The sequence below is a fragment of the Hyalella azteca genome, unplaced genomic scaffold (genome assembly GCF_000764305.2).
Source record: "Hyalella azteca isolate HAZT.00-mixed unplaced genomic scaffold, Hazt_2.0.2 contig15360, whole genome shotgun sequence".
Lineage (NCBI taxonomy): Eukaryota > Metazoa > Arthropoda > Malacostraca > Amphipoda > Hyalellidae > Hyalella > Hyalella azteca.
In genome coordinates this window covers 187,872-213,550 of record NW_025945216.1, presented here as the reverse complement: position 1 = coordinate 213,550, position 25,679 = coordinate 187,872, and the positions used below count along the sequence as shown (strand labels likewise).

Here is a 25,679-nt window from a genome sequence, read left to right as displayed (position 1 = left end):
ACAAGGAAAATTATTTACAGAGTTTCATGTTGTAGACCTTCTCATTGTAGTTACAGTATGGGAATTTCATTGTACAATATATTGAGTAAGAAGAAGGTGGCACGAGACGCTATCGGATTAGTATAGTAATTCCTATCTATTCAGTATTCCTATACGTTTATGAAGCCAAAATCCTAGTGAAAAAGTTTTAGGAACAATATTTAGGGAAAATTATCTCAGTGGAAAGATATTGATGCAATTCGATTTCATAATTTTTTCTATACAGGGAAGTCAGATGTTTGAATAAAACCCAAGTATAAAGTGTAGGAGAAGACTGAGAATAAATAAAAGATCCTCTAACTAAAGAGCATTTCAGACCCTGTTTAGTCGGAGATCTCTTGCAAAAGTGGAAGACTAGAGATCTCCGACTTAGTGGAAGACTCCGTTCAGTGGAAGACTCCATGTCTGGGCCGGTAGAGGAGAAGCTTGCAGACAGCGTTGCAGACTGGCAAGGCCTAGGCTTACGCCAGGATTTCTGTGCGCCGAAGTCACCGCCGTGACAAAGTAAACACAAGCATTAGGCCGCCACCACACCTTATGGATTTGAATAGGCCGAGGGGCTCGAGATTTAGAGGCCTCTTCTGTTCCCCTTGAGAGGGGATTGAAGGACTGAAATGGGGATATGAGTTTTGAAGATTTATATAACTGAGTGAACTTTTATGTTTTACTGAGCGTAAAGCTTACTAATTCTCAGGGTGTGCTATTGAGAAATGGTTATTTTTTGAGAAAAGCAGAAGTTTCCGTGGAAAACGAGAAGTCGTTTATGTATGTTATTGGATTTGTAGTACACGCCACTTGATTGATTTTTATTAATGTTCAAAAGAAAATCAAGCCCAATTTCAACTTTTTTGGTGGAAGTACAAAAATACATTGGTACAGCAAATGGCCATTGATCGAGCTAGATGATTCTAAAATTTTTTGCTACCTCGAAAATTTATTTCAATTGATGGATCCTCAGATGGATTTTATCATTCCATATTAGAAAATGTCAGTTTCATTCCACGAGCAGGCTGAATCTAATGAAATTTATGAGACCAAAACTAAACTAAATCAGTCTCATTAGAAACAAAACTGGTAGAATATTAGCATTTTTTGAAAAACTTCTACGATCTTCGGGGGAAAGGAAGAAGCGGGGTGACCGCTCCAAATGAAACAAGTGAGAGCACGTGTGTTCACCGCGTTATATTTTTGTATGTTCTTTGCAAGGAGTGAAGTGATTGCCTCACCTGAAAAGGTTCCCACACTGCGCTAATCTCGCAGTCCGTTTATTGCACTAAATCGAGCTCCGTGGCGCGCCATTGTGGTGGTGACAAATGGTTATGAGGTCTCATGGTGCAGCCTCTTCTTTCCAGGCATTTTGTTTCTACTTTTTAAGCCTTTTATTAATGTGTTACTATAGCTCGATTTACCATATACATATGAAAATATATAATTCATTGTCAAGCAATAATAAAAAACAAGACTGTTTCACATTTGATAGTTCTCGCGCCATAATAAGAATAAAATCTACATCACTATAAAAAATAAGCACAATTTACTATTTAAAACAATGTGAATAACCCATTATTTATTGCCTATCGCGGTGTTTCTTGATTGCCGTGAGGTAATATTTCTGACAGAGGACCGATGGTTCCTGGTTTCTTGACAGAGTCACCCTCAGGGCCCCATAAAATCATCTCGATAAATCCTAAGCCATGCTAGCTGCTTTTTAAATCAATGAGCCATCCAAGCCAGCCTTATATTGAACACAATTTCCTGGAAGTGAAGAGTAAGGAATTTTGTGTGGCGCGTCTCGTGTAGCGCAGCATTCCAGACCGGCGAAGTGGAGCCTGCATTCGTCGTCGTGGAGGTCCAAGGGTAGCAATATAAGCTAAAGTTTGGTCCCGCTGTCTTCATATCGGTCACTCGAGTAACTTCTTGAAGGCTTTTATTGTGGTCTCGAGAGCTGCCAGCTCGACCTCGGCATGCACTTTTTTGCCAGCCGCATCTGCGGCTCGAGACAGATGGAGCCGCTGAGAGCTTCTCCAATTTTTTTTACACAAATGATCTGCATTTGTTTGGAGCTACACGTTTCAAAATTTGCATGTTTTGTGCAATGTGGCTTCGTTTTACCAACTCAAGGTTGCCTATTCTTCTCGGCAAGTTCTGTCATTGGTGCCTAGCAGAGCTCCGGCTGAAAATAACTGGTATAGGTCGATGACAATTTTTCAAATGAAATTTAGGATGGTATCAGTCTTCATAAATTTTTTAATGCTGAAATATCTTGAATTTTATTATTGAAAATGCGAATAATTCTCGACAATGCTTCTTAATATTATTTTATCCCTGCATTTCATTCTTTCATTTTTATTTCCCAGCTAGGCCCAAGAATCAACGTTTCATTGCGGCTCATGACCGTAATTCAAACTCAAACCTTTACGTATTTCGAGAGTAATTCAAAATCCACTTTTGTATTCCACATTTAATATTTCAAGTTCAAGCCCTAACCTTTTCTGGAAATATAAACAAAAAATTAATCAATAAAATGCTAAAGATCACCGGATTACCCTGAATGATAAAATATTTACGACATAAATCAAATAAATCAGTATATAATTATATCTATTCACAATAATATTTACACACGGTAGTCTTTAACCCTTAAAATAAAAAATAGTCACTTAAAAATCCTTCACTAGTACAAGACACGTACCTCCGTCACGTCTCCGCACCAAACAATAACTAACGCAGCGTTCCTAGAGTACCGACGTGAACAGTGAGGTTGTCTCTAAACCTAAAATATCAAAAAATGTCTCCAATTAAAACCCTAACATTCAAGCTCCATAATATCATTGTGACCACGCACGCTTGATGAGTGCAGTTGGCTTCAAATACTTCTTGGAATTGCGGGACATATATAAACTTATGCCGAAAGTGCGAACTGCAAGGGGCTTACATTATCATTTTTTAGTTTTGGCATGGTAGGGTGGTAAAAATTAACCGATATTCTCAGAAGTTATCGGACAGTAGGAAATTGTTCATCAACGATTACTTTCGCACAAAAAACTACATTGATATTAACGATCGCGGTCTCGCTTCCAAGAACTAATCAGAATTGAAAATTAGAGTAGTGAAATATTCAAAGTTAATTTTTTAATCGTTGTTGAAGTAATTGATACGATGACGGTCATGTTGTAGAATTTACCTACGACGCCGAAGATATTGTGTAGACGGCTGTATATGTGTTCATCCATTGTGGGCCACGTACGAAGAGAGCGATATTGTGTCTACGACTGTCCGATGTAGGACGGAACGAAAACCACAACTTTTCTGTAGTCGTTTTCTGGTCATCTAAGGTTTAATCAATTTCGTATATATTTGGATTATTCTGCGGATTGTACTTGTTTTCGCTAAAAATTTAAAAACCGATGATGGAGCTGGTCTCCGAAACATTTTCGTGATGATATGTGGATTTATTTGGAGTTTTTTGTCGTTTTTAAATTCTGAGCTTAGCCATGTCGTGGATACGTACGACGTGGTCCATAAAACATGTTCGCTTATTTCCTTTGAATGCTTTGGAGTTCAGAGTTTACTTTAAGGCAAAGGAGGGCCGGGCGTACGCATTTGAATTTCCAGTGCATTAAATTTTGAGAGTCTTTAATTGCGGACCTGTCGTCTCCACGGCTAAGCTGCTCATTAAACTTTTAGAATAGGTGCTTGAGTATTTAATTCTTGGACACTTTATGCACTCTCCAATAATTTCTGTGATTACTTTGAGCGCATAATTAAAAGAAATTGTTAATCAAGCAACCGAACACATCAATAATTTCGAAACATTAAAACCATTGAGCTGAAATCCACGACTTCATTCCGGTAGTGAGGCTTGTGTACGAATTCTATGCCATCCCCTAATACTTATGTGCTTATTACACATTATAATATATCTGTCATTAATAGGGATAAAAATTATCTGTTTATCAGTACCTTAATAGAAGCGCTATAGCAAGGAATGAGGAAAAAATCATCCTATGAAGATGCTAGAAGTTCACAAGAAATAGTTATCACAAGTTCACCTTATAATAATCTAGCTACGATACGGTCTTTCGAGATGACTAAATAAACTCAAAATAAACAGCATCTCAATTTATACCAATGTAAGAATGAAGAACTGTTTGCCTGGTTTTGGAGCACTCCTAATTATACAAGTCACTCCAAATATACTGAGCATACCTTTTTCGATAAAAGTAGATAATTCACAAAAAAACTACAATAACACCTGTTAACATATTTTCGTCCTCGAATGATATCTTATAACTCATGTCATGAAAATATTTCCCAAATGCACCTCAAGTTATAATATAACATACCATATTTGCATCATAGTAGAGTGCAATTTCTCATCAATCAATTTACAACCTGTTAAATAAGTATATTTCTGTGAGATCGATATCTTTGTGTTGAAGTGTCTAAATGCTATTTATATTTTTAAAGCAGTAGAATAACAACTTAACAAGCCTAAAAAATAAACGTAATGTCATGTGATTACTATTTGTCCTTATATAAACTAAAATCTAATATCTTGAAAATCGTACGCATTCAATTGATGATCGCGTTTAAAACTGTGTACGGAAATCTCCCGAAACGTCCTATCATCTAAAAGTATAGTTTGAACAGAAGAAAACATGAGAGTCTTCTCTTTCAAATGCAAAAATTACGCAAAAAAACTTATCCTGTAATTATCTTAAGACTGGAGGAAAAATCCCGAAAGTCCACGGATCTAGCGCCACTTTACGACCCCATTGAGTATTTCAACGTCTCATTGACTCCAGCGCGTCTAAGATGGGAATTCAGGAATCTAAATAGCTCGCTCTTTGTGATTGATTTTCTGGCTCGGAAATAAAAACCAGCACCGAAGAAGGCGGTCTTCAGCGCCTGTCGTGAATGAGGAAAGTCAGGTAGTGATGAAAAAGTCAAGCCTTTCTAGCCCAATTATTTACCGTTTAATTAAATGTTCCAGCAAAGACATTTTGTCCATAAAAAATGCATTCATCAAATAAATTTAATCCATCATATTGGAAGACTTGTATTATGTTTTAATTCAGATGTAAACCACAATTTTTATGCACTAATACTTCGTATTTTTTTAAATGTTTTTTTTCGTCAGTCGTACTTTTTTCGAAATGAGTTTGGCGTCATTAAATACTCGAAAATTGTTACTTGTAATATTTATGCTTGTTACCTATATTAATAGAGAAACTTTAAACAAAGATACGAAGCGTGCGCATTAAAGCATGAAACAACTCAAGCAATGCGGTTAAAATTCATATGATATTATTCTGGTCTATCGCACGAGTAAAATATATTATTGAGACTGGTTGAATTAGGCACCATTTAGGAAGGCACATCTCGCAATTTATCGGCTGGTCGACCACGCTACAAAACACTGCATCTAAGACGCGGCGCCAGCGAGTCCCAATACCAGCAGATCCCATGGAAGGAAAATTGCAAGCTCTAGGAGCATACGCAAGAGAGAAGAAATGTCCGCCAGAACTGCTCTTAGTTCCATCCTTAGTTGTCCATCTGAAGACCCCGGCAAGTGAGCAGCATCGTTGGAGGTCTTGCCTCCTTCTCCGCGATGTATGGCAGTTAATTAAGCCGGGATACTGGGCCGCTTGTAAAAAATGACGTTACGATCCAGGCCTAAAGCTCTCTATTTATGGGTCCTTGTGTGTGAGGCAAATGACCGGGAAAAATTAATAGAAGGGATGCCAATAATTCGACCCATTTTCTACTGCTATCACGCTTCATTGACTACTTGGTCTTGAATGTGCACTTGTAAAGCGGTTAGTGCCTGGACCCACAGGACACCACGCATGCCTCTTATTATGAAGCAGCTTGAGTCTGCTGGAGAGGTTCTTCTTATTCGGAACGTCGTGCGAACAGTCCTCTCGAGCTTCTACAAGTTCATCAAGATTAACTTTTTAATTGTGAATTTCTAATCACCCTAATAGATACCACTGACTGGCCAAAGAAACATAATATCTGAGTGCAGCTTCGTGCACTTGGAAATTAAAATGTAAAGTTTAGTTAAGCCTTCTCAGTTTATTTGTTTATAAACAATTGATTAATGTGAATAATTTTATCACGCGTTTTAAATTCTAATACGTTTTCCTTCCTAGACATCACAGAAGTTTATATATATTTGGAGAATATTTATTCGCATATTCAACTGGAAATACAGCCTGCGAAGTATTAAAACAGGATACACTCACATTGGTTGCTGGGCGGCTGCGATCCATCTGAATAACAATCTAAGTTAAGTTAAAATCAAGCTCAATAAATAAAATATTCCTATATTATTTAATGTTACTGAACTCGAGTGAGTATGAATTTAAAAGTTGTTCCATTTTAATTTTTATTGATTTGTTTTATATTTTAGGCACCCATTGAGCTGTTACGGACGTTTATGAATGCTGTAGTTATGCTGCCAACAATTCAATTTACTGTACTAGAAACGAAGACTCTTTTCCTCTTCCGGTTTCCCAGCAATCTTCTTCTCTGGCCTCCTTACTAGCACCATTAGTGACATCACAACTCAAACATTGCTAGCCGGTACACGCGGATAAATAAGTTATTTCATCTCGGCATTTAAAAGAATTATTACGATAATTTCATTCTTCCTTTCTGTGGAAATGAGTTTAAATCAGATATGCAACGAAGAAAGTTACTTTGTGAACAAAGATCTGATTTAATAATTTAAAAAGTTGTCACGGCCTTAAATTGGATGGAAAAGATCTTTACCATCTAATATTACGAACGATGAAAAATTCCCGTTACTCATGGTTGTAGATATAGTACTGCTGGCATACGTACTGATTCGGGCTAATAAATACATGTTTCTGGTACTAACTACATGCAATACACATATCTACAATCAATGAATACATAAAGTTGCCATAACAGGCCAGGAACACGATACTGCAAATATCAGTGGAAACGGCGGCGAAGAAATATCTCGATAGCGTCGTGGACATTTACGTTGACCGCCACGCCGAAGATCACAGCAGAACGACAACAAAACGCAGGCTCGATGATAGGGAAGCCAAATGCACGACCCAGCACGGGGCTTCTCCCTCTGATGACCACATAAACGAACGCTATCGAGCCAAATACGCGTCCACTTCTGCTCACTGCTCCTGTCACTGCTGGAATGCATGGCCATTGCAACTGTCAAGGACCCTTGCCGTTTTACCAATTGAAAATCAAGCTTGACTGACAATAGCTCAGCTCAAGCATTCCTACGAATGGCTTTTATATCAGAACTGACATGCTACGGGATTGAAAACTTCAAGAGTCTGTCCGGTAACACCTCTGAGCTTGTTGCACAAATTTGTCAAGAAATTATCTAGATCTTGAACCAAATTTTAAACAAATTAACTTCTGTAATGAACCTTAGTTATGAATGCAACATTTTAGCGGTGAGACTTCATCACCACTTAATTTAAATCGTATTTGAATCAAATTTGAATCATTTCAATAGCTGTAATTTATTACAACACTTCTCTTTAACTTCACTTGTTGTCTGTTTTTTGTCTGTCTGCTACAAATCTTTTAATCAATATTAAACACACTTCTACCTGTCCAATTGATCTAAAATTTTGCACACTTGCGTAAAGTTGAAGACAATGCATGAATCAATAAACAGAATATATAATTTTGAAATTCAAATTTTTTTTTTGTAATTTGAAGAATTGAAAAATAATTTTTTCTTCTACAAATCTTATAATCGATATTCAACGCACTTCTTTCTACCTGTCCAATCAATCTGAAATTTTGCACACTTGTGCAAAGTTGAAAACAAGGCATGAATCAATTGATAGAATAAATAATTTTAGAAATTTACTTTTTTAATATATTAATATTAAAAAAATAAAAATTATTTTTATTAATATATTGAAATAAAATTAGAAATTCATTGTAGATGTGTAACATAAGAGACACTATTCTTTAGAAGTGTTGTCTTTAAAAAGTAATTTTTAAACGCATTTTATTTATTTAAAGTCACATTCAAATAACGGCAATAGTTCAACTATAGTGACGTCAATCACTGTAGAAAAGCGATATATTTAACACCATCTCTAAGGTTATACCAAAATATATTATGCGGGCGCAGGCTCAATTTTAATACGTCGCTTTATTTTTAGTTTATTTGCAAAACCTTAATTCAGTTGCAGTTCATTAAGTACTATGCGCGATATTATTTTCAACATATACGTTTCAGCGTCAAATAACATTCGTCCTTATTTAATTTATTTATACAGAAGGAACAATATAGCAATAGAAGAATTGATCACAAAAATCTTATGGATGACGAAATGTCGTGAATGCGACAATGTCAAGACGAATGCGAAATGTCGCATTCTGCCATACTTAAATGTTTGCGGCCGGAACATGTTAAAAAGTACAACTTAGAGCTATTCTGTCAGTAAACGGAGGAAACCTTCACTTCATTAAATAAATCAATTGATGAAATGACATCCAAATGTCTGCGCAGAGTCAAAACACACAAAGGAAAAGCAGCAATTGGTGTGAAAGTCTCAGCCTCATTCATTACTCACACTTCGCGCCTCAGCCCAGCCGCCTCACTCATTACTCACGCCTCGGCCTCATTTGCCTGCTGCCTCTGACGCCTGCGTCATGTGTTGGTGACGCCTGCGTCGTGTGTTGGTGACGCCTGCGTTATGTTGTAGTGCTGTGAAACTTATTTCACAATCTAAAATTCATCTGATCACGCGAAATTTAGGAATATTCTGACAACTTAAGCGTTTCCTTCCATCACGAGGCCCATTGAGCACTGCGACAATGCTTAAGTTATTGCTTTTTAAATGGAAATGACATCGTTGTGATTAAATATAGTGTTCTTTTGTAGCGGTTTGAGAGGCGTTGGACCGTTTAGTGGTCGGGACCTCACTCTGTAAAAGGTGTCATCTCTAGCACCAGCATCTGTACAGACCTGTGCCTCATTAGAAAAGACTTCAAAGTTGGTGCGCTTTTACAGCCACGTTCCCCCATTGTAGGAGATGACGCTTGAGTTGTTTGGTGCTTTACAGAATTTGTGTGTCTGGTCTTTGCTGAATTACCGAAATGCTCTCGACGCGTCGTCGGGATAAAGCCGTCGGAGTTTTTCAGGAAGTGTGTTGGTAGGTTCTTATTGTATTGCTGGTTGCTTAAAAAGCGGTGCTGTTGATGAGACATGAAGCTCATATGATGTCTTCTCCAAAACATGGAATAATATTATTGCGAAATTGCTATTTCTTTATACACATTAATCCATTAACACTAAATAAAACTATTGAAATTTCATTCTGATTTTCAAGACATATAGCTGTTAATGGTCATAAATTAATTTTTTATTGAGCAATTAATGTTTGCAACAATATAGTTGTTAATAGTTATATTGCGATAGCGTTGAACTCCCCCCAAAAAAGAATCAGATCTCAAAATAATCTCACAACATCGTTGATAGATATATATTTAATTGCCTCGATTATGCAAACGAATTGCAATCAAACAAAATAGGATTCAACATACATTTTTTATTTAATAAGAACTACGAAGATCCTGAAACTTCAATATTCATACTTTTAAAAATACATCAAAGCAAGAAAAAGGTGCAGATAGATGAATCCGATATACACGAAGGCGTATTTTGCTCAACAAAACAGATAATTTCTCGAGCTCCAGCATTTGTGACGCGAACGTTGCCTAGCGATTTTTGCTGAATTACCGAAATGCTTTCGACGCGTCGTCGGGATAAAGCCGTCGGAGTTTTTCAGGAAGTGTGTTGGTAGGTTCTTATTGTATTGCTGATTGCTTAAAAAGCGGTGCTGTTGATGAGACATGAAGCTCATATGATGTCTTCTTCAAAACATAGAATAATATTATTGCGAAATTGTCTCTCTTTCTTTATATACATTAATCCATTAACACTTAACAAAACTATTGATATTTCATTCTGATGTTCCAAACATATTGCTGTTCATGGTCATGAATTAATTTTTGATTTAGCAATTAAAGTTTGAAACAATATAGTTGTTAATAGTTATTTTGCGATAGCGATTGAATACTCCAAAATTTAAATGATATCACAAAATAATCTCACCTGACCTTCGATAGATATATATTTTATTGCGTCGATTATGCAAACGAATTACAATCAAACACAATAGGATTCTACATACATTTTTTAAATTGATAAGAACTACTATGATCATGAAACTTTAATATTCATCATTTTAAATTACATCAAAGCAAGAAAAAAAAGAGTGGAGTAATGAATCCGACACACCACGGCGTATTTTACATAACGAATAACAGATAATTTCTCGAGCTCCAGAATTGTGACGCGAACGTTGCTGCTGTCTTGGGCCTAGCGATACTTCTGCTTTGATGAGGCCTGAGTCTTTATCTTATAAAACGAGTCTTTGCGATAAAGACGATTAGTTGTCTGCGACAAATACGATTAGTTGTCTGCGATAAAGACAAATCTTTATCTGTGATAAATACGAGTCTTTATCGGTGCTATTGGCAAGCTCATAAAGAGCAGCTTTTCTATGCAACATGATACATGCTTAGTGAACGTGAACACTTCGTCGGTCACTTGCAGATCAGCTGATTATGTTTCTTTACGATATATTGAAAATTAATTTGATTAACAACATGATTCTTAATTTAATTAAGTCAAGTAAAATAATCAGCAAATGCGTCCGAAAAAAAGATTTGGTTGTAATGGATATTTTGTACTTTCCTTTCGCGCATCTGCCTGGAATGTTTTATTAATTTTTCAAATAATTAGGAAACAGAAGGTATATTCATTTAAAACACGGAATGAATAATTAAATATTTACGCATTAATTTCTGGATTTAAATCGCGATAAAATATCGTTATAAGATTTACAACAAATTTTCGACATGAATATTTTCAAAATCTACGGATATTGAAACCAATACTTAAGTATCTCAGTTGGCGAGGTCATTTTAAAATCTTTTAACCGTGTCAAGAAGTTATAGCAATTATACTCATTCAAAATAAATATCAAAAATATTTGCTTATATTGCTAAATTTAACTAGAAAAATATTAAAGAGGAATCACTGACCGTGAATGGCATTTCAAAGCCATATTGCCAAAGTGTCAAACTCAATATAACATTGTATTCTCAGCTGTGTTTTAGATCGAGCGAAGTGCTAATTAAGCTAATCCACACAAACAAAAAAGTTTATTAATAAATTCACGCACAAAAAATGGTCCGAACAACGCACTCCTTTATATCACTACCCTACCGTCATTTATCACTACCATCAATAAACAAAGCACTAATATAATAGTGACCAGTCAAAAACTAGCAGGCGATGGTGCCTTATTGGCGGCCTAATAGAGGCTAAGTATCGGCGCCGATATTAGGCTTCATAAATCGTTGATTAAAGTGGATGACTTAGTAATCGTTACTGTCTAGAAATGTTTCGCAAAGTTCATGCACGTATTAAAAATTCTATCCTGAAAAAACTGCCAGCTTTAGTTTGATAATGACAAACAAACTGGAGAATGTTTTCGTATAAGAAAAAACAAGCGTTGGAAGCTCTAGAGGGGCTAAAATATGAAGAGGAGCTTCATGACAGGACGCTGGGCTAAAAATGGTAATAGAGCGCGCAATGTGCGCGGCCTGCAATATACATTAGAGTTACTGCATTGCATTATTGCCGCACACCTGCCGATATTGCGGCGAGCAGCAGCCACACGCAGCCACAGCGACGTCGCGGCCCGTCCTCGCGCTGCCGAGCTGTGACACCGCGGTGACAGCATAGGTTCCACACTCAGAGTCCAGGGCCTATACTTTCAAAAAAAGTTAAGAGATCGTAAGTTCATCAGCCAATCATTGACGGCCTTTCAAGTAAAATCCACCAATCATAGACAAGAAAATAGAGCGTAAGTACTTACGTTCACTTGCGAATTTTGAAAGTATGGCCCATGCTCGTTAAGATTTCCTTTGCAATTTCATATCTAGCAATTTTTGAGTACAATCGTAGTGTGTCTCACCATTATAAATGGTCTTTAGGGTTTTTATTCTTCTCGTAATATTCTGCTATTTCCTCGCTGCTCGACACACGGCTACAGGAATCGAGCCAACATCTTCCTTAACCTTAAAAGGATGGAAATCGTTTTTGCGCACCCGAGAGTCAAAAAATTAGGTGACACTCATTGGCATCGCACATCTCAGTAAGAACAGTGTTAAAAAATATACACACTATTAAAACAGAAACCGTCCTACTCAAGACCAAAACCTCGCCGGATATTCAGAGGAAGGCTCGGTTCTTTACTGAGATTGTGACTAGACTTAAAGACGTATGAAGCAAGAAGTTTATAAAATAGAAAAATAACGATTAGAATAAATAATAGGAACAAAATTCTAGCTGCAGCATCTGAGCTACTGAACCTGAAAAATAAAAAAATCACTAACCAAATATTTACATAACTGGAAGAGACACAAGTGCGGATATACTGGGAAAACAAGACTATAACACTACACTGTTATAACTGGTTCTTATTTATACACTAACAAATGCAGCGCCTAAACTGCACACACAGAACTATGTGCTCACTAATTAGGTCAATGTGGTTTCGTTCTGACGACGCTAACACAGAATTCAAAGCAGTCAACCAATTGCAGCTGATCCCCAACTGCATGAATGTTACCTGCTCCTCCAACTGCTCCCAGGCAGAGTACCTGTGTAGAGTACTAATTAACTTTCTGTCCAATCGGAGCGTTGTTTGAATTTTAATAAATGATTATAAAATTAAATTTTATTATATGATTGTTCGTTATTTTCAATGAAAAGCAGAACAAATTTATCGAGAAGCTTCAAATGCGCCTCAAATGCCATATTAAAAAATAATTGCGATAAATTTTCATTAATAATTGATGCGCCAACTGTGACGGTCATAATTTGAGGATATTTACAATGATTTTTAAATAAGCATAAATAATTTTAAAACGCACTGAAAATACTTTTGATAAGTAAACTAGATCAAACTGCAAATATAAATCCAGACGTTTCAATTTGAGGATTCGATGCCAGGATTTTAATATATTAAAATTACACGCATGATCATAAATAATAGTTTCCTTTATCTTTGTTCTACTCTGAACAGCATCTTGCTTTTTCAATATGTTGCCGTCTAAGCTCGATAAATCTTTAGGTCTATAATGAAAACAATATTGTGATAATCAAGATCTGTTGCAAGGCTCAAACAATATCAATCATGAAATGTCGTCATTCAACGACAGCAGGAAGATAAAGCATCAGATTTGTAAGATTTTATGTACGAGGTTTATCCTCTTTATTTGCTGCATTTTTAACGCACCACGTGTTGAACTTATCAACGTCATGCGTCTCTAAATTGTGCAACGGAAGAATAAAGTAAGAGCTTTCTTCTGGAGACTTCGTGGGAAATTCGTTCTCAAATACTGAAACTTACCCGCAGTTCAATAAACCATTAACTGTCGTACAACAAGAGTTTGCAACTATTTCAATTAGTACATTACTAAGACATTGAAATGCTTTTGAAGTCTTAGGATGCCTGAAGATATCCTTCCCTTCGAAGCCCAATTCATAACTCAGTGGCAGTGTTCAGAGAACAGGTCTTGACGAACATGAACAGCTGTCACGGATCTCTCCCTTGCCCCCAGTTTTTAGCATTTAACAAAGATTTTATTTTAGCAAAGATTTGATCGCTCCCACGACCCAGTTTTTAGCAAAGATTTCCACGTTTGCAGAAAAATTCGGGATGGCGCGCAGAAAAGCGCGAGGCGCCGCAGCAAAGCAGATTACGAGGGTGACGCACAAAAGGATGCGAGTCGCAGGATTAAAGTGGGATAACAGAAAGAATTACGCCAGGATGTCGGGATCAGGCGCGAAATGCTGCACCGCGTTCTGCGTATACAATAAATGATCTCTGTAAAAATAAATACNCTACATCAACACGCCTGCTACATCGCATCGACTGCTACATCAACACGCCTGCTACATCGCATCGACTGCTACATCAACACGACTGCTACACGACTGCTACATCACATCGACTGCTACATCAACACGACTGCTACACGACTGCTACATCGCCTTCACCATATACACTGTACACTACAGGGTGTACACTACATCGCACCGCCATCATCATGTACACTGTACACTACAGGTTTTAAACAAAACCTGCCCAATCAATCGGGGAATTCGGGATCGCAGTAGAACTTTCAATTGCCAAAGACAATTTTTACGGTCAGCCTTTGGTACAAAANGGTTGTAGACTACATCGCCCCATCATCATCATGTACACTGTACACTACAGGTTGTACACTACATCGCACTGCCATCACCATGTACACTGTACACTACAGGTTGTACACTACATCGCCCCATCATCATCATGTACACTGTACACTACAGGGTGCACACTACATCGCACCGCCATCACCATGTACACTGTACACTATAGGTTGTAAGCAAAACCTTCCCAATAAATCGGGGAATGCGGGATCGGAGTAGAACTTTCAATCGCCGAAGACAATTTTTACGGTCAGCCTTTGGTACCGAATTTCAGAAATATTAAATTTTTCATTTTTTTCATCAACGAATGGAGTAGGAATTAAATTGCAGAATTTCCGCTCGGTAACTTTCATTACTGTCGATACTTAGTGGGTGAAACCAATAAACGATTGTTCGCTAATTTAGACTAAACATTGCACGCTGAAAACTTGTCTCTGATTGAGCATCCGAATTAAATTCTTCACATTTTAATTCACGTTGAGTTGTAAATTGAACTTTCAACAGAAATTTTCTCGAGCCTAATTACCAGCATCCCTTGTCGAAGCGAATGCGAACTTATTTTGTTGTTCTTTGAGCATTTTTACACAGACTTCTTCATCAAACTTTTGTACCCGGTGGAACATTTTAGCCGAATGGGAACCTTTACAGGCGGTTTTATGAGCCGCACTTACAATATTTCCTGCTTGCAAAATACTGCATTAACGTTGGTGCAGATACGCATATATATTAAGGTTCAATGATCAATATATCAAAATATACTCTGTGTATCTTAGATAAATATTTCGATCACCACTAATTGGTTACGTGGATTGGATTTGTAGTTCATCCGTATTCCATTGGAGGTTAAGCTTCAAACCAATGAACTGGTATAGCACAGTTATCGATAAATCTTTCCTCAGAAGTGACGACACTTGAACTGAAGCTGCAAAAGACGAAGTGTACCTCAGGTGCACATCACATGAAGCCTCCTTTCTATTAACGTCACCAACAAGAAGCGATGTGACGCATCACTGCTACACGTGACGCGCATCGAGGCCGCGGGAGGCGCTGGCGTCGCGAGGTCAGCGTCGCGTGAAGCGTTAATTCGATCTCGGCGCTCGGCGCGGACTCAATCAATAAGCAATTATCGGCTACGCGTCCTGTCTTGATGCGGGCTGCAGATCCGCACTACCGGGACTGCACCTTCAGATGCGATTAAAGTCATTGTTTGCGATGATCTAGCTACGATGTTGCAAAGATACTTATGGGATTTTCTTGATTCTCTAAAAAATATTTTCATATTCTTTTGACAAAATACAGAAAATACATTTTCTCATTATGTAGTTAAGAATGGATCTACTAAAAACTTGTTTGATAATTGAAGCAGTTTTAATTATTGCCTATTTTGAAAATCTAAGGATGCCAGCTACACTTGGCCCATTATAACGTCGTGAGATCAAAGGAACCACAGCCTCAAGTTACGACATAAATGCGTCTTACAGCGAGTGCGACGCGTTGCAGATATGCAGGTGTTTGCTGCAGTTGCAGGCATATTGGCAGGGTCTGCACCCAAGCAGGGATAACTATTCGAATTGCTGCACGCTGCACTGGCTTAACACGCCATGCTTCACTGCCCGCCGCGACGCTTTGATGGTCACAATATAAGACCAAAACTGAAGACCAGGCCAGGCGTGTAGACCACAGCATTCACTCATCAAGTCATATAATCTCATGTAATTAATATTTCTCTTGTATATTTCCGTAGGAAGTCATCAATACCCATCCTTTACACAGNTGCAAGTCCATTACACAGCGCTGAGACTGCAAGTCCATTACACAGCGCTGGGACTGCAAGTCCATTACACAGCGCTGGGACTGCAAGTCCATTACACAGCGCTGAGACTGCAAGTCCATTACACAGCGCTGGGACTGCAAGTCCATTACACAGCGCCTAGAGTGTAAGCCCATTACACAGCGCTGGGACCTACATCAGCTCGAGCACTCGTCACTAAAGGAGGCACTGAGACTTTAATTAGAAGCGACTTCACTACACGATTGTGCGGCAGATGAAGCCTCATTAACTTTTTAATGAGAATGAAAAGGGAAATTTTGGTTTTGAGAGCCTTAGGTTGTGGAGCCCAAGTAACGACGCTCACGTCACTAGGCGGTCCCCTGCTGTAGTGCAGTCGCTCACGTCCTGAGGGCATGTGTAGGGAGAAAGGCTCTCATGTAACCTGCTTGATTTCATGCTGGAATTATTTCTCACCTTTAATCGTTTGTAGAAGTAGTGATATTAAATATAGTCTGTAACCACTGCACTATGAATAAATTTGAGTTTGTCTCTGAACTCCGGAAGATTTTAACATTTATTTCATTTTTATCGTGAGTATTTGCGTGTCTTTAAAAAATAACAATTACTCTAAAATGAAAAACTATAGGAGTTTATTATCTATGACATTGATTTTCGGAGATGCGTCCAGCTAAACGATTTAAAGCCTGGATTGGAATTAANACTTAGTTTGAAAGCATTTTCTTCTAAAAACACAGCCTAACTTTAGCTATACTTTGTTTAATAAAGTCTGCGACAAAGAAATGATGTACTAATAAGGGCTCTGCAACCTTCACTGTGCCAAAGCAAGCGTCAAAGACAAACCATTGGATGTTGTTTCCTAAAAAATTTCAATATATAATTAACAATTTTACCTGCCCTCATTTAATAGGATAAAAAACTATCAAATAGATTTGAATTAGATACGATACAAGATCCTTACATAATACTTACATTGAAGCTATCCATATAATGCAACATATGACTTCTGGCAGGTCAACACGACCCAGACACGCCCATGCCGAGCTTCATGGACACCGTTGGCAACATCACCGTCATCAAGGGCAGGGACATCACCTTCACCTGCATCGTCAAGCACCTCGGCAAATATAAGGTGAGTCTCAAACATCACCGTCATCAAAGGCAGGGACATCACCTTCACCTGCATCGTCAAGCACCTCGGCAAATATAAGGTGAGTCTCAAATATCACCGTCATCAAAGGGCAGGGTTACCTCCTGCACCTCGTTTGGAGGATAGCCGATAATTAAACAGATGGATGAGAGGTGGAATGATATCACAGGATTAGATCGCCGTGCCTGTAGCAGGTGCAACAAATGGAGACAAATTGAAAGTAAGCTAGGATATTCTTTTCATGGTGCATATAAGTTTTTAGTGAATTACCAGACCTATTGTAGTGGATTAATATATGTCTAAACATGACCATGCACCCACTATACAGAAACAAACGGTTGCTAAGCAGGAGAGTCGCGCATGGAACATAGGAGCTTTTTATGCCACTTCATCCGAGAAAACATTCGAACTTTATGAAAATTATCGCAAGGGGACATAAAAAAACATTTTTTTGTTCAAATTCAGAGAATTTCAGTTAAATTTATCAGAAATTCAGGAATACTTTGTAAATAGAAGTTTTGAAAAGTTTTCAGGCGATCAGAAAATATAAATAGTATAACGTAGCAAGCAATAATATTTGATGCCGAGAATTGCATTGATCGCTTGAATTAAGGTTAATTAAGTGAGCGCCGGAGGATGCTCGAAGCGCTGCAGTGTCAGCAGAACATAAGCAAAGCGCTGAGCCATGCCACCATAAATGCCTGTATTAAATAGCGCAGTTTTTACACAGAATTGTTTCAGTGATGCCGCCTCTGAGATTAATTAAAGCCGGACAGCTGAGCTCTGACACGCACTCCCTGTCATGGTGATGACCGTGCTGTGCTGTGATGCTGTGCCGTGCTGGTATGTTGTGCCGTGCTGCTGTGTAGTGCTAGTATTCTGTGACAGTACTACCATGCAATACCGTAGCAATGCTGCTTTGCCATGCTGTGGCAGTGCTGCCATGCCATACCGTAGCAATGCTGCTGTGTCATTCTGTTGTGGAGATCTCCAGTCAGAGTCGATGCTGTGCAGCTCTGTGGTAGGTGCTGTGTCGGGATATCTGTCAGCGCCGATATGCTGTCATAATTCTCTGCCTTTATTCTACAGTGCTTGCACGGAGCATTTCGTTATCTGTATCGCCACATCCCATGTTGCTCATGATTGTTCTGGGTTTGTTGAATTTAAGGCTAAACGCCTGGAAAAGTTATGGTGGGGAAAAAAACTTTGAAACATAGACATAAATCAAATCAAAAGCAAAAATTAATTGAGACGCTCTATAGTAAAACTCTAGACGTCTTCCGCACGTACAGGAAATGAAACAAATAGACATAGTGTTAACTTAATATACACACTCGCATTTTTCTTACCATGCAATACCGTAGCAATGCTGCTGTGTCATGCTGTGCATGGTAGTAATACCATGCAATACCGTAGCAATGCTGCTGTATCATGCTGTGCATGGTAGTAATACCATGCAATACCGTAGCAATGCTGCTGTGTCATGCTGTGGTGGAGATCTCCAGGCAGTGTCGAGGCTGAGCAGCTCTGTGGTCGGTGCTGTGTCGAGATATGTCTGTCAGCGCCGATATGCTGTCATAATTCTCTGCCTTTTATTGTACAGCGATAGCACGGAGCCTTTCGTTATCTGTGTCGCCACATCCCATGTTGCTTATGATTGTTCTAGCTTTGTTGAATTTAAGGCTAAACGCCGGAAAAAGTTATGGGTGGGGAAAAAAACTATGAAACATAGACATTAATCAAATCAAAAGCAATAATTAATTGAGACGCTCTATAGTAGAACCCTAGACGTCTTCCGTACAGGAAATAGAACAAATAGACATAGTGTTAAGTTAATATACACACTCGCATTTTTCTTGTAGCGGAAGCAATTTTTTTATAGATTATATCACTACAGAGGTCAGTAATCTAATAGGCTCTTTTCCTTGGACCTTGCACGAAATGGATTTACTCGACAAAATAAACTACAAGAGACAGGACAAAGCACTAACATTCTTCATAGAACAAATACGCCTCACGATAGGTTCAATAAACGTAATATTGAGGAAGTTCACGGAAATGATATTAATACATAGAAAAGCATATAATGCGAACCATTCTCCATTGCATACGTTGAAGTACGTAGCATGACCGGGCTGTTGGGCATTGCAGTGGATGCACTGCGAGGTGATGTGTCGAAACTGTACAAAACTTTTCCAGGTTGATGTTGCACCGTGCTGCTCGATGTACAGGTCTAGACCCTGTGCGTACAGTGCACTTTTGTGTCTGGGAAGTGCAATACTTATGAGTAGTTTTGTGTATTTTAGTTGCATTATTTTATATTTTTGTGCTGTAGTTTGGCCCAACACTGGAGAAATGAGTTCCATTTGTGTAATTTTAAAGCTGAAATCATGTACCACAGTTATTATTTGGGAGTTTATTTATTTATTAGAGGAAATACAATTTCTTTCTGTGTGGGACGATGCCTAGCATTTAGGCCTGGCAATTAGGCCTGAGTGATCTACTTTTTAACCTACGAAAAACCTTTAATAGTTGTAATAGCTTAATAAGGACAAATGATTTATTATATAAGAATATTTTCAGTTTTCAGTACATTGAATTTAAGGGTAATGTGAAAATTCAATTAAGCAGGTATTTGATATTAGGAAATGATCAATAACACTACATATCTTAGGTGGGCATTGTAATATTGTTGATCTAACCTCCCATGATCTCGTAATGATGAAGTTTTAATAATACCATTAAATATTTAATCGCGATTTTGTGATGTGTCGAAACTGTACAAAACTTTTCCAGGTTGATGTTGCACCGTGCTGCTCGATGTACAGGTCTAGACCCTGTGCGTACAGTGCACTTTTCTGTCTGGGAAGTGCAACACTTATGAGTAGTTTTGTTTATTTTAGGTGCATTATTTAATATTTTTGTGCTGTGGCATGACCTAACACTGGAGGAATGTGTTCCATTTGGGTAATTCTAAAGCTGGAATCATATACCATATGTTATTATTTGGGAGTTTATTTCTTAATTAGAGGAAATACTATTTCTTTCTGTGTAGGACGATGCCTAGCATTTAGGCCTGGCAATTAGGCCTGAGTGATCTACTTTTTAACCTACGAAAACCTTTTGATAGTTGCAATAGCTTAATCGGGACAAATGATTTATTATATAAGGAAAATTTCCGTCAGTTTTCAGTACATTGAATTTAAGGGTTATGTGACAATTCAATTAAGCAGGTATTTGATCTTAGGATATGATCAATAACACTACATATCGTAGGTGAACATTGTAATATTGTTGATCTAACCATCCATGATCCCGTAATGATGAAGTTTTAATAATACCAATAAATATTTAATCGCGATTTCTGTGATACATATCTCCATAACTCATGTTATCTTAATATGCTGTAACAAAATATGATGCTTCAATAGCCTTGTATTGGTGACAATATAAATTTCCATGATACGAATTTTACTATAAAATTCCCGTAAAAAACTTTTTTTCAAAATAAACCTAAGACTTTGGTATATATTTACAAATGTGTCCATTTCATTGCAACACCACAAACACTTATCTTCAACATGAAAATATTAAAGCATTATTCCGTTCACGTTCCATCTCAAAAACAACAACAGAACAATTTCCCGGAACAGTGTGTCAAATAGGAGCAAGTAAAAAATATTTTGACAGCAATTTTTGAGACACCCAAAATATTTTTCCGTCACGTAACAATATTTTAGAGATTCATAAACATTTTTTTCGTCACTCCTAACAATTTTTTCGAGAAAGAAAATATTTTTCTGACACTTAACAATATTTTTTAGACTCCCAAAACATTTTCATGTAACCTAAAAATATTTCAGAGACTCCTACATTTTTTTCAGACACCTAACAATATTTTCGGGACTGGACAAACAATCTGACGGAAGCCTGAAAGCACGAGCGAAAGTCAGCTCGATTGAGGGCTCGTAAACTGACGTCCGGTCAATGCCGCAAACAACACAAAATGCTTCCAATAAAACACGTCCATATCAAATCACGCCGTAACTTTAAGTCCCCTATTCAATTTCTATGTAAATCCGCGGTAGCCTCTTGTTGTTGCGACATTCCCGGCCCGGGACGGTAGTGGTCCTGCCGATCGAGTCGGGCCGCTGGCTCGCACTCGCTCATTTGAAAAATTCCCAAATATCTATTTATATTGAAATATTTTTTATATTCTCTGTGGTTTGAGCAGTTACGTGTAATTTTCTATTTAAAAATTTTTCCTCAGTGGTAATAAAAATATATATTTTTTAACATCATCAACGAAGTCTTATTTGAGGAATAGAATGAAGGAAAAAAAGCAAATCATCATCAGAGGACCTCAGAATGAACTGATTCAATTTTTCAAGTCGATTCATTTAAAGGGCAAGTAGCTTTAATTTATCTTTCCATTTTCATTGCAGCATTCATTTGTCTACTCTCGTCTACCACATATATTTTATTAAAAAAACATCAGAAACGCAAGCTTATATTCCAGGAGAGTTAATTAAGAAAAGTTCAGTTTCGTAATCAAGCCAAAACAAAGAAGCCTCCTCGTAGTGTCCGCAGCTCTCATTAAAACAATTAACTTTTTAATCCTTGACACAAACAGACTCTGAAGTGAAGCGCCAGAGTTCTTAAGGACACACACAAGTCCGAAATAAAAGTGCTCGATTAGGCTGGAGTCTGCAGCTCCGTAAAAAGGCATTAGGTGAGATTGACGGTTGAGATCGAGGGGAGAACTTTGGGTCAATGTCGGCTGACTGCGCTAATGCGGCGCTGAAGACGCGCATCCGGCGGTGAGGACGCTTGTTAGACGTTGAATACGTTGAAACTTGAAGAATGAACATGACGTTGAAAACGCAGATACGATGTTGAAAGCGCAATCTGGACACAGCTATGTTGAAGCTATAAAAATGATCCTGATGCCGAAGAAGGTTATCAGACGCAGATGACGCTAAAAATGCAGTAAAAACGCTAACCAAAGAAAATCGATATGCGGAACGACGTTAATCTGATCTTGTCGATTTGCTGCACGTCAGGCTGACAGCATCTACCCGCAGCTGATGTTAGTTTTCTTTCGAACTTATTGCGCATGCGTAGAGATAATGATGTCGATTGCATACAGAAAAATAACATCCATTTTTAGGAAATTTAATGCTGAGTCTATGCTCAGCGTCCGAGATATGATATGGAAACCCCCGAATTTGTTATGTTAATCGCAGAAGTTTACCTTAAATTAAGAGAATGGTTCCCAAAGTACAGGGTGCGCCCCACCGGTGAAAAGCGATGGTATAAACGTGACTTATAGCGAGAAAATTATTCTAGTTTCCACAACTTCGATTTAAACTTTTTTTTACAGTGAAAAAGTGAAGGTTTTCTATTTGCCTCGAAGGTGACAATAAATAATATGATATAATGCCTTCGCTTCTCTATGACTTCTAAAGGAATCCTATTTTTTCATCTACATGACCTTGAAATTTTAATCCTAGCAATTTCAACTTATCATGAGACGTGGAGATGACACTATCAAGTTGATAGGTAATCTTTCAGGTATATTTTTGTATTCAGCGGGACATGAGTGGTGCGAAAAGTCCCACTAATTCAAATAGGGAATGACAAAAAATGTTAGGGAGCCACATGCCAATAGCGATGAATAACAATTATCTTACCAATAATCTGCTTTCGTTCATAGAATTTAAGCTCGCGCCAGTTGAGATGGACAAGCAATAAAAAGTTATATCACTAGTGCTTGAGATTCTGAATGTGCAATGCCGGATTTTGCATGATGACTGATTTCGAGCACAGTTTGGCTAGAGTTCACGTTAATAACAAATCACTCCAATTGAAGCTCCTCCATTGAAAGTTTATTTGTCGCCTCTCAAGTCAATTTATTTATGTGATAAGCGAATATATGCTTCAATTTTATGTGGAGGACTTAGAATCAATAAATGTATTTATTAACGACCTAACTATAAAATTTGACCAGTATTGTAATGGATGTAGTATGGATGTAATATGGATGTAGTATGGATGTAGTATGGATGTAAATATAATGCACATTAATCTGAAAGAATTCATTTATAAATATTTTTAAATTTTGAATTAGAATGAGAGCGTAAAAATACCTGAAGTGATGTACGTATTCATTGACTGAAAATTTTAAAGATATAAAGGCTTATATCTGGCTGCAGGAAGATATAAAAAATTTTATTTTATTTGTAATGAAGTGAAGGGAGACTGGAAGTGAACACAGGGATGGAAGTGAGAAGAGTTCAGCCGCCGGACACCGGAGAGCAATTAAGACTCCGGAACTTGCACGGCAACTTTTTCCTCTCGCTTTTGCCATGTCCTAGGCTTCCCACGTCACATTATGTGTAATCAAGTTCATTATTACACAATTATTTTATTGCATCTAATTTTCTTGCTATGATCTATTTTATAAAATGTTTTTCTGAAAACTTGCCTGTTTCTTTTCCTCAAATGATCATTTTGACCAACATTTATTCGATTTGTGTACACTAAAACTTTCCTAAAATAATCTACAAAATAATTGACAATTATCACAGTGCTCGAGCGTTTAACTCTTATTGATTAGTCCTGCAACACACACGCAAATCATAATCTTTGATTTGATTTAAATTTTTATATAAAATTTGATTTTCCTTTATACATCAAACGACTGGTTTGTGCTTTATACGCATGAGAAATTACCTCAACGTTGTTTCGTACACATTCTCGATCAGCCATCAAATACAATTTCTACTAATAAAGATTATGAGACATCCAAAATTACCTATTTCAAATAGCTGAAAATAATGTTTATCAATTATATATTTGTTTTGCCGAAACCCCACGAAGTTCAATTTCTGAATTTACACAATTTGGCAGGAAGAAGCTCTAAAACCTCCAAGCATCAGAGACAATATCTTGGCGTGCATATTCCGTTCAGCAGTCTACCACCTCAAAGTAATGATTGTACTTTGGATGTCTCGTGTTGTAGTTAACACGTAGCAACATTAATGATCTGTCGATAACTGAGATACTCAATTGCCACTGAGGTTAAGGAGCAAATGCAGGACTCCATCCTGTACAGTAATTATACATGCAACACATGTAGGGCTTCACTTGGACCTTAGTTCCATAGCTTAATTACAGCAGTCGCGACAGCCTCGATGTGATGGAACTGCAGCGGATATCGCAGCTTTGAATGTTTTAGTGTTACTAACAGCAATTTTGAAGCACAACGTAGAGAAGGAGTTTCTACATGGATTAAAGGTAGTAATTCTTGCAATATTTCAACGGTAGTAGTAGAGGCAGTATCCCGAACACTTACAATATCAATTATAATAGCAGTTTGAACAGCAGTTATAACACTGATGAGTATTTTAGTTAGCAGCACTTTAACAATAGTTATAAAAGCAGTTCAAGATTGTTATTGCAATTAATTGTAACAGCAGTTCTATAACCAATTTGAGCTAAATTTGTAACAGCTGTTGGAGCATCAACAAGAGCTGCAGTTGTAACAGCAGTTGGAGCAGCAGCATGAGCTGTAGTTGTAACATTTGGAGCTGCAATATGAGCTGCAGTTGTAACAGCAGTTGGAGCAGCAAAAAGAGCTGCAGTTGTAACAGTTGGAGCAGCAACAAGAGCTGCAGTTGTAACAGTTGGAGCAGCAACAAGAGCTGCAGTTGTAACAGTTGGAGCAGCAACAAGAGCTGCAGTTGTAACAGTTGGAGCAGCAACAAGAGCTGCAGTTGTAACAGTTGGAGCAGCAACAAGAGCTGCAGTTGTAACAGTTGGAGCAGCAACAAGAGCTGCAGTTGTAACAGTTGGNTAAGGCTGTCTCTTATACACATCTAGATGTGTATAAGAGACAGGGCCACACCTCATCTCGAGCCTCAGCCCTGCAGACGCTCGTAGCAATAGCATTAGCAGGCCACACCTCATCTCGAGCCTCAGCCCTGCAGACGCTCGTAGCAATAGCATTAGCAGGGCGCACTGCTTCTCAATAAGCCCCGCTGAAGCTCGTAGCAATAGCATTAGTAGACTGTACCGAGTGGTGCTTCTCAATGGGGTCTACTTAACTTACCGTTGAGGTTCATCATTACCAATTTACTTTCGAAACATAAAGCTAACGAACATTTGGAAGCTGTCAATTTAACCTTTAAATAGTATGCATAATATTTACAAACTTAACTTAAGGAATTGATTCACGTCGAACAGGAATGACAAATATGTTTTGTTAGCGAGAGTGGATGGCGACCAAGGGAGTTCCGGCGGGCGATCTTATTGTGTAGAGCGCCGCCGTAACTCTC

The 25,679-nt window shown here is 37.9% G+C and overlaps 1 protein-coding gene across 1 annotated transcript in view; it reads left to right on the top strand.

The window, feature by feature from the left end:
* LOC108677822 (lachesin) overlaps nt 1-25,679 on the top strand; it is a 63,423-nt gene that overhangs the window by 17,875 nt on the left and 19,869 nt on the right. Inside the window, exon 2 of the mRNA XM_047884385.1 lies at nt 17,204-17,322. Coding sequence (XP_047740341.1) covers nt 17,204-17,322 — 119 coding nt within the window. The remainder of the gene's footprint in view (nt 1-17,203; nt 17,323-25,679) is intronic.